General features: G+C 49.4%; 1 protein-coding gene across 1 annotated transcript in view; it reads right to left on the bottom strand.

Annotated features, from left to right (window-relative positions):
• LOC103762030 (histone-lysine N-methyltransferase PRDM16) overlaps nucleotides 1-10,622 on the bottom strand; it is a 255,300-nt gene that overhangs the window by 13,902 nt on the left and 230,776 nt on the right. Inside the window, exons 8-9 of the mRNA XM_029962376.1 lie at nucleotides 6,558-7,930; nucleotides 2,881-2,968 (exon numbers count right to left, since the gene is read on the bottom strand). Coding sequence (XP_029818236.1) covers nucleotides 2,881-2,968; nucleotides 6,558-7,930 — 1,461 coding nt within the window. The remainder of the gene's footprint in view (nucleotides 1-2,880; nucleotides 2,969-6,557; nucleotides 7,931-10,622) is intronic.

The following is a 10,622-nucleotide window of genomic DNA, read 5'->3' on the forward strand; positions in this document are numbered from 1 at the left end:
GTTACAGTCAGCAGGACCAACAGCTACACATCCTGCTGGGATGGGAGCAGCTGGCATGCTGGCCTGGGGATGGGACACTGAGGAAAATGCCCCTGGGTGCCTTTAGCAGGCTTAGTTTGTATGACTTTGCAACAGCTGTGTGCTCACCTAAACACTGGAGTAAACATCACACCTGAAAAAGGGAGAAAGGGAAAAAGCTGGAAATACAGGAGAAGGGGAAAACAAAAAAAGGAAAGAAAAAAGTTGGCCTATGTGGGGAAAAAAAAAATGGATTTGCATAAAAATCCTACCTAAAGAAAAGCACTTTTACTTTCACTGGAGCAAAACTGGAAATCCAAAAGCCAAGAGAGAGAAGTGCAGCTCGGAGGACGACGCTGACATCTCCAAAATCCAACTTCGTGCTCTCCTGAGAGCGCTTTCGAGATACCAAGAGCAGAAAAGAGGGATAAAACAAACAAGGCAGCAATAAAGCTGCCTCCTGGCTGTGCTGACATCCCCGGGAGCAGGGGGGGAGCGGGGCTGGCTGCAGAGGGGGGCGGAAGGCAGTAGGAAGCCATTTATCACCAGGAGATGCTCTATTGTACAGGAAGGGCTGACCTTTTGCACGTTTACACTTTATTAAACTGGGCTGGGGGGGGGGAGAGGGGGAAGAGAGCCAAGATATTGTTTAAAAATATACGACTATTAAAAAAAAAAAGTTGTCTTAATCTCCCAAGAATACATTGTGGAAATCTGACAGCCATTCATAAGCTGCAAAACAAGAGGAGTAGTAACCCCCATTCCCTGATAATAGATCCACGGCCCCTTGGTTGGAGGCTCCCAGCCCATGCTAAATTGTAAGTAATACTTAGCACCAGCCACTTGAAAAGGTTACTTGATCATTTACAGCACCAGCCCTGCCCCAGCTGCCAGTCATGGAACAAAACCATCACGTTAAAATGCTCTCTGGACCTTTCAGAGCCCTGCACTCAGCCCTTCGCCGGGGTACCTGGAGCTACCCTTTGTTGTGCCCTGTTCTTTAGGCACTTAGTCAGAGATGTTTGCTGCCTTCAGAGCCGTAGGCTGGTTTTAAAATTCTAAACATTGGCCACGGCCTCTCCAGTGGCAAAGGCACTTTGCTATTTAGGGAACAACTGCCTGGTTATAATAAAGAAGAAAGGGAGAAGAAAAGAAACATTAACAGGTGAGAAAAGGTCCTCCATTAAGTTATCAAAAAGTTACACTGGCTATTTATGCTGTCCAGAGTTTAATTTGGAATAGACAATGTGGGAAAACTCCCAGAGAGCAGAGGAACTTCTGCCAACGACTGGCTGAAAAATAAGAGCTGCCTGAAATTCATTGTGAGAGAGAAAACGTCTTCTGAACACTTTTATCACATTTTCTGCTTCCTCCCATCCCACTGAGGGCTCTGTGAGAGCTGAGGGATGAGTCACAGAGGAAAGGGCTGAGGCCAGACTCATGTTTAGAGGGAGAGAAGACCAGGTGGATCCAAGATCTTTTCCTAAGGATCTAGGATTTTAGGAATCTAGGATCCAGGAAGGTGGTGGTCAGGGCCCCAAGGCTGCCAGAGCTCAAGGAGTGTTTGGACAACACTCTCAGGCACAGAGTGGGATTCTTGGGGTGTCTGTGCAGGGCCAGGAGTAGGACTCGATGATCCTTGTGAGTCCCTTCCAACTCATGATATTCCATGATAACACTGGAAGGGGATCTGATAGTAAAAATCTCACATATTCTGGAACAAATGACCCGCCTTCCTGTGCTGTATTTGAGCTCCCTGATGGGCTGCAGCATGGGAACAGCAGCTCTCCAGACCCAGGGATCTGTACCCAGCACAGGCTTCATTAGAACCAGTTATCAGGAAGTTTTGGGCCCGAGTGATTGTAAATTTTGGGCTATTCTGTGTGATAAGCTGCTAGAGATAACCAGACCTTCCACATCTTTTCATCGCCATGGGAAGAGGACGTGGTCAGGATTTCGGGAACAATGTTAACAACCTTCCACCCAAAGCTTTGCTCCTGCTCAGGCTCTGGACGTTTCTCATCGTCTCGTTGGTTTGCTTTGCCACGCTGGCTCCTCCCTGCTATCAGATTCTTTACAGGCAGATATCCCCACTATTCTAACTCACACAAACACAGGATGTTCCTGGCCAGCCTGTCACCATTATCCAGCCTGGATGAAGGAAAAATCGGGGGAAGTTATTAACCAAACTCTGAGGCTGGTGCGAAACAATGAGGGAACTAAGTTTAGCTGTGAAAGCAACCAGGATCCAGCTTTCACAAACCTGCAAGTTATTTATCTAAGGTGGGAAACACTATCAGGGGAGAACAATGCATGTGAATATAAAGGAGAGCACAATAAGGACCACGGGGCTGGGATCCCAGCCTGGCCACAGCAGGAGGGATGGGGATAGCTGGTGACTGTCACACGCCTTTGGAGCAGGCACAGCTGAACCCACTGCCTGGCTCCTCCACACGCTGCAGGTGATGTCAGGGAACACCAGGCAGGTACAAAATGCTGCTGCCTGGGTGCTGGACAGTCCTTCTCCACTTTGCACCGCTGCCAATGACCACACCAGGGGCTCCCAAAGGAAAACCCACCCAGGCATTCTGGCCTGGGAAAGGAGTTCAGCAGAGCTGCCCAAACCTCAGCCCCGTTCTTCTGGCAATGCAAAGGGAACATCAAGGCATAACTGCCATCATCCTCAAACCAGGAGCAGATAAAAGTGTCTGAAAGTAACTGGTGGAACACAGTGGACATCCCAATCAAGCCCTCGGACGAGGAGGAGTCAGATCCCAGTGATGCCAGTGGCCTGACTGTACCAGCTCCATCCCAACGCCCTGGCACTCACCCAACGTGGCACAACAACGTCCCTGCTGTTACCTGGGGGTGGAAAAGCAGCGGGGAGGGTCGCAGGTACTTCTCCTTTAGGGCACCCACAGGGTCTGTCACCTTCCGCTTCTCCACCCTGCTGGACAACAACACAGAGGGTTACATACCTCACAGGGGCACAGCCAGACCCTCTGCAGGGGGTTCACTCAAACACACAGGGTTATTCTCCTACTGACACAAGTGTCTGCCCTCCCCTTCTACTGGAGACTCCAAATTCTGACCCACAACCACCCTGCAAAAGGCACTGGGAGTCCCACGAGCACGGATCCCCTCCTCTGGGCAGCATTTGTTCAGCCATCAGACTGACGACTAAGAAAATATTTTTCTCTTCTGTAGTGCTTTATAAGCCTCTGCTGCTGTGAAATGTCATGAAACCACTGCATTTACAGCAAAAGCAATGTCTGAGTGGGAGGAGCTCTAGAGTCCACAGCAGGCAGCCCCTGCACGGAAAAGAAATTGTCTTTGAGAGTTTGTATTAATCCAAAGAGTTAACACTGGGCCAGACTTTGCAGCCCCAAGCGTGCTGAAATCATTAGGTGTTTCATATTTATTTCCTCCCTCGCAGCTGAGACATAATTTGCATTGAGTTTCTTTGGTAAGCACGTGTGGACAACAATTTAAAAAGTGAGGAACTGGTGGGAGAGTTCTGAAGCACCTTATAAACCTGAGTTCTTCTGGTTATCACCTTGGGCCACTCAAATATTTCATGTTTAAGCACCTGATATACAGAAATGACCCGAAAGTGAGGCTCCTATTTTTGAAAATACTGGCTTTGCTTTCACAAAATATTCTACTTGCAGGGAAACCGTGGTGTGGAATCACCAAAAAGACAAACTGAAATGTCCTCTGTGGGAAAAAAGTGTTATGGAAGTAGCTCCAACAAACACAGCTGCTTCTTTAAATGTCTGGAATTGAGTCCATCCAGCTCAAACAGCAGAAATCCAAGAGTAAGAGTAATTTTAACATTAGTCCAGCATAAATGAGAGCAAATTATTTTGCTGCATTTCAGCTGATTGGTGCATGGATCAAATTACCAAAGAGTTTAAAGAAGAGCCCTGCAGAGTGCAGTCAGTGAACTGTACTTAATCTGCATTTAATTCTTCTTGGGCAGAGGGAGAGAGAAGAGCTGGGTTGGAAATGCCATCCAAGCTACGGGGCTTTGGAAGGTATGTGCTTTTATGGGCATGAGCTGTCAGAAAACAACAATCTGTCAAAGGATATGTAAAAAGTTGCTCCCTGGGACCCCCACCCAGCCCAACTTTGCCCTCCCTGGGGCTGTGACGCCCAAGGGAACATCCCTGACCCCGGCAGAGGCGTCTGCAGAGAGCCCTGCCTGCCCACAGGCATAAAATTGGGTGGATTGACAGCGTTGCACCGGCTTTACCATCTCCCAGCACTGGGAATGAGAGCACAGCAAGGCCCTCACAGCCTCGTCAGAGCCGAGTTCCGCAGCGCCCGCAGGGTTAAAGCCACTCCTCTCAGCCCAGTGCCTGAGAACGGCACCTTCACAGGCCCAGCTCACAACTGCCCCATTTCAGGCTGTCTGGCTGCATTAAATTATATCACCAGGAGAAAATGTCAAGGATTTAAGTGGCCTTTGGGAGAAAAACGAAGGAGCCAAATGATGTGAGAGAGTCTGATAAAGGGAAGTTTAGAAACAAAATATTTCCATGTTTTTCAAGCTGGGACTTGGAAGCTGGGCTGTTTAGCTCATTACATCACAAGTCTGATTCGCCAGCAGCCCCACCGCTGACTTTCTATTTTAACACATTACTAAAACTATGTGCATCCCGTGGAATGCAACAAATGATGCCCCCATCCTTCACTTCCATCTGTCTTCTGGACCTTTACGGTTTTCCCGAGGCTGCTATTTTAATTGGCAGCAGCTTTTCCAGCCCATGTTATTTAAACATTCCTGCTGATAATGCCCAGGGGTGGCAGGATCCAACGTGAATGCTTTGGCCTTTCTATCCCATTTATTGATTTTATTTTTTTTTTCCCAGGAGTAATTTTTACAAAAACAAATGCTAGACTGTTTGTATCCTGACTGATTTCTCCAGGAGGAGATGGGAGATGGCCACGGTGGGTCCCAGGCAGGACACGGCCCCTCCTGGGCTGGGATGCAGCGTTTCCATCACAGATGGCACACAGGCAGTGCTGCATCACCCCCCAGCTGGCAGAGCCAGCACCCAGGGCTCACTGATCCCAGCCCAGCAGCTCCTTGGCCTGGCCAGACACTGACATCACCTCTCCCCCCAGTTATCAGCTGAAGGCAGCAGCCTCAGCGACACTGGGGACGTTCTGCTGTTGTTTGCAGCCCTTTGAATGCTCAAGTGAGCCATCCTGGTGCTGACACGTCACGCCGTGGTGACTCTGAGGCTTTCCAGCACCAGGAGAACACCAGCTCCTGCAGCACATCCCTGAACCTTCCAGCAGGCTGGACACAGGGAGGATCACTAGGCACACAGTTCACATACAGCCCAAGGGATGCAAGGACAAACCTCCAGGAACCAGCTGGACACTGAATCCAGGAGCCTTCCAGGCCAAACACATGTACCCCAATAGATGACATGAAGCATTTAGACATGTTAATATCTAAGTTAACATTAAGTAATATTTTGACATGCTAATGTCTAAATCAAACTAGTTGAGGACCCTTCTTTTCACTGGGCTTTGCTAAAACCAAACGTGCCACATCCACCTCACCCAGAGCAGGACGACACCAAAGGTGGTGCTGGTGGCCTGGATGGGTGACACACAAATTTGCTGGTACCCTCACCATAAAGCTTCACATCACTTTCCTTTAGAAACAGATTTTTACAAAAATCCCTCAAACAAGAAAAGGCTCAAGTCTTCCCTTTGCAGCTCCTGAATTCGCTCCTTCTGGGAGTTTAACTGGCATTTGGATAACTTCACCCAGCCTGCTCTACACACGCCTTCCACGCTCAGCTCGTTCTAGGCGTGACGTAAGGCATCAGGCCCTCCTCAAAACCCATCTGTTCAAGTGACACTAGAAAACCCTTGCTGTCTCCTAAGAAAGAAAAATCTGCAAGGAATGTCTCTGGGAGAGATCCGGGTAGTAACACACTACCATGTGTTTACACAGCACTTGTTACTCCAGGAGTAACAAGTTTCGTCAGACTCGATCTGCAGCAGCAGCTCCTCCGAGCTGAGAAACTCTTAAGAAAAGGCACCAGAAAGAAAAAGGGGGGTGGGAGGAAGAAAGGTGAAGTGGCTCACAAAAGGCCATCAAGTCAGTCAGTGGGAGAGCTGCATTTCCAGGCTCCCAGGGCTCCTGACTCATTCCCAAGCCATGAGAGCCCGGGCTCCGAGGCATCTGAACTCTGCATTCTTATCGAATCAAACCTCTGGAATTTCCCCAGCAGAAGTGCCATCTTAGCGATGGCTCGTGGGAGAGTCCTTAAATAGGTCAAGTTTCTTCTTTATCAAAATAAGGATGTGTTCTTTACACACATTGATTACAAGGGCTCCTCTCAATTACTCTGCCCTTCCCATTCAGGAGATTCAACGTGTTGAGAAGCACAAACACCCACAGCAGGAGTTCCCTGCTCCTTCCAAACAACCTACATCCCCACCTGCCTCAAGGTGTGATGTCAACTAGAAAATGAGCTGGTCAGAGAAAGGCTTAAGGCAGGGTATGTTAATACCTGTAGATGGGGTCCATGAAAAAGGGCGATGGCTTAGCGTAGTGCAGGGATGGCTGCTGAGGCAGCTGAGACTGGGAAATCTTGGGTAAGACTTCACTTGCCATCAGCTTCCTCTCCCCATAAATGTGGTTTTTCCGTGGCTCTCTTCCTCCGTTCTGGCTGGCTCGGATGCGGTTGCCAATGCTCAGATCCAGTGGCTGTTCCTCCCCCGAGGACGGGGCTGGCAGGACCTTCGGGGGCGGCAGGATTGGCTTAATCTCTTTTGGCTTCGTGGTGAGATCGAAGGGGGACTCTGAGCTGGTGCTGCCTACTTTGTGGAGGTCCCTGGGTGACTTTGGTTCTGCCTTGACCAGCAAGTTGTGATTGAGGGTCCGCTCCGTGAAAGGGTAGAGGGAATGGGGGAAATTGGGGAGGAACTGAAAAGGGAACATGGAATGATAGGGGAGCGAACCCATCTTTTTCTCCTGCATCCCCATAAAGCCAGGCCCAAAATACTTCTCTGCGATGGAGGCGATGGCTTTGATGGAGTCATTGGCTGCTCCCGTGGTGGGCAGCAGGTGCTCCTCGGGGGGAGGAAAGAAGGAATGCTGAGAATAGAAGAGAGGGATCTCGCTGGCGGTGTTGGTGGAACTCGCAGACACGGAGCTGCTGACGAAATCTGGCTTGGTCTCCATTTGTTTGCTCTTGTCCTTTGCTTTGTCCCTGTCGCTCTCTGCGTCACTGTCCAGGTCAGATCCCGTGCCAGTAGTGGTGTCCAGGTCCGTGCCCGTGGTCGTATTGACATCCTCAAAGTCACTGCCATCGGACATGTCACTGTTCCTGGCTTTTAGCTTCTCCAGGTAGGAGTTTTCCAGGCTGCTTTCACATTTCTCCTCCCCAGAGGGGGCCTGGTTGCTGTTGCTCACCGCGGAGATCAGCGGCAGCGCCGGGTTCCCGAGGGGGCTGGGGAGCTTCGCGTCCGGAGTGTGGTTGAGGGGACTTTTGAGCAGTTGTGTGGGCGGTAACAAGGGGGGCCTGGGGTATAGAGAGGGTGGGAAAATGCCCGGGAATCCCGGGGTGAGGGCGGGAAAGGCCGGGGGGGCAGGTGAGAACGGGAGGCCCCCGGGGTGCGGGCGGGACGGGAAATAATCGTTAAACCCCAGGCTGGCGTGGTTGAGGTTGGGAGAGGGCTTGGACTTGTCCATCATGGAGGTGGGCGTCAGGGGCAGGCCGGGGGCGAAGATGCCGCCGGGGCTGTAATGGTTCTTGCCCTCGCAGAAGCGGCGGTGCTTGTTGAGGGAGGAGGTAGTGCTGAACATCTGCCCGCAGTCCTTGCACTTGATCTGCGTGCGGCAGTCCGCGTGCATCCGCTTGTGGCGGCACAGGTTGGAGAACTGCGTGTAGGATTTGTGACAGACCTCACCTAAAGCGTCAACAGGAACCAACAACAAAAGCGATATGAAATTACCAGGAAATGGCTCCGGGAGCTCCCCCAGCCTCCCCCATCCCGGGATCCCCCTTCCCCGGAGCCAGAGCAGCAAGAGCAGCTGAGGGGCCAGCTCAGGGAGCCCACCCGGGATAAATCCCATCCCAGGGACTGCCTCAACAAGCAGCTCCACAGAAACCCGAGGGGATGTGCTACTCCTGATCAAATTTTGGGGGAATTTTCAGTAAAGATGATTGTGGAATCCCAGAATGGTTTGGGTTGGAGGGAACCTTAAAGCTCATCCAGTGCCACCCCCTGCCATGGGCAGGGACACCTTCCACCAGTCCAGGTTGCTCCAAGCCCCCTCCAACCTGGCCTTGGACACTTCCAGGGATGGGGCAGCCACAGCTTCTCTGGGCAACTTGTGCCAGGGCCTCCCCACCCTCACAGGGAAGAATTTCTTCCTAACATCCAACCTAAATTTCCAAGCGAAGCTACATCAGCATTCTCTTTAACACCCTGCAAATACCAAGCTTTCAAAGCGTGGATTTTTATGACCCCTTTCACCTACAGACTTTGCTGGTGTGGGAGGAGCAGGGCAAAGTGAGACAAAATTCCCACCCAAACTCTTCTATACATCAAAACGCTGTAACTTTTCATGATCTGGTGCCTCTTTCAACAGAGGAATAAATCCCGTGTGGTGGTGAAGGAACACGCTCCTGCCACCGGAGAACTGCTGTTATCACCCTTTGTGAGCGTGGAAACGGAGACAAAGAGGGGGGAGGACATTGTTTGGAGCTGGGCAGGCAAGGACACGAATCCCAGCTCTCCTGACACCCAGTCCTACCACTCAGGGACCAACTACGTGCTCCTTTCCTCCTCCCTCCCTCCCAGCTTTACTGACAGGTAAAAGAGAGCACGATTTTCCCTGGTTTTTTTTCTAAATTTTTAGGATTTCCATCAGTGCTTGACTATCAAATGACTGGTGACAGAGTTGTTTCACCAGCAGCTCTGAAAACATAATAATATAATAAATTTTAATTCAAGTTCAAAGCAGAGATTAATAAAATTTAACAAATTCGCCATTTCAGTTCAGATGAGCATCCCAAAATCCTGTGGACTGTCACTAAAGAGGCTGGTTTCTGATTGCACTGGAAATTTAATCTGAACTGTCTTCCTGGAATTGTTCAAAAAACATGGGGATGTGGCATTTGGGGACATGGTTTAGTGGTGAACACTGTGCTGGGTTAAAGGTTGGACTTGATGGTCTTAGAGGGTTTTTCCAACTGTAACAATCCTATGATTCCATGATTCTTCCATTTTTCACCCCAGGAATTTTTGCTAGATATATACAATAGTGCACAAAATTCCCTAAAAAAATAGGGAAAACTGGAGAATATCTGTTAAATCTCCAGTTGTACAACGATTTAGTAACTCCTTGTGAAATGTCCTCTCTCGCAGTTAAAAAGTTCTGCAGTTAAAAAGTTGCGGGTTTGGGGTCTTTTTAAAGCCAAATATAATATGGTAAAAACCCAAACAAACACTCACACAGACCCTTTTCTTCCACTGAACGGGAAAGAAAAACTCCTTGGTGGATCCTGCCCCGCGGATCTGAAGTTACTAATGGGTTCCACATTGATCCTGTGACTCCCCCTGGCACCTCTGCCCAGGCAGGATCGCCCTCCGGTTGTTTCACTCACTGACCTGGCCTGACAACTCCCTAATTCTGATGAGGTGAGAGTGAGGAGATTATGGGGAGAAATCCCTCATCTGCTGCAGCAATCCTGAGTCAAATCATCCCTTTCATGTGCCCGTCGCCCAATGAGAGGTGGCAGCAAAATGAGCAAGAAGAGCATTTCTTCTTCCTCCGCTGACACCCGGCTGGTTACTGCGGGACAATTTAATGAAATGGGTCTCCCAGGACAGCCCTGCATGCTGTTCCCATTACAGAACAGGGGAAAAAGGCAGCAGTGGGTTCAGTGCCTTCCCTACCCCAACATCAAAGCCTGGAATCAAACCCAGATCCCGGCCTGTGCCTGAACGACGTGTTCTGAAGTGTCAGGAAGTGATCCCTGAAGTTCCTGGAGCTTTGTTGTGACACAACCACCTTCCTGCTCAGTCATCCAAACCCAATAGGTGCTGTGTCAATTAAAAAAATATACAACCCTGGGAATGACAAGGAATGAGATGGATGACTCTCCAAGGAAAATGCCCTTCTGGAAATATCCCGCTAAGGAGAGCACTGAGGACACAGTTAATCTGCTGTTTATTTGGCTTCCAGCACTATCTAGATGAAACATGCAGTAAATAAAGAAGAAAAAACCTCTTTTTAAAAAACACCTTCTCAGTCTCTGTGACTACTCCAAGTTCTTTACAATGGATTTGAGGCATTCCCAAAAAACATTTCAACCAGGCCGTGTCAGCAATTTATCTGTGTCACTAAAGGGAACATTCGAAAATTACCAAGGCAAAAAAAGACGAGAGAGAGAAAAGATATGAGAAAGTGGGATCGCTGAGAGACTCAGCTCTCAACTCCTCAAGAAAGTCAAAAACTGCCACCAATGTTTACTGAAAAAACAGGGAGCACACAAAAAATAAAAAATAAATTAAAAAAAAAAAAAGAGAAATCCCAGAGGAATTTCATCTGGAGCAGCTCCGAG

Source organism: Manacus vitellinus, unplaced genomic scaffold, assembly GCF_001715985.3.
Source record: "Manacus vitellinus isolate BGI_N305 unplaced genomic scaffold, ASM171598v3 scaffold_46_pilon, whole genome shotgun sequence".
Lineage (NCBI taxonomy): Eukaryota > Metazoa > Chordata > Aves > Passeriformes > Pipridae > Manacus > Manacus vitellinus.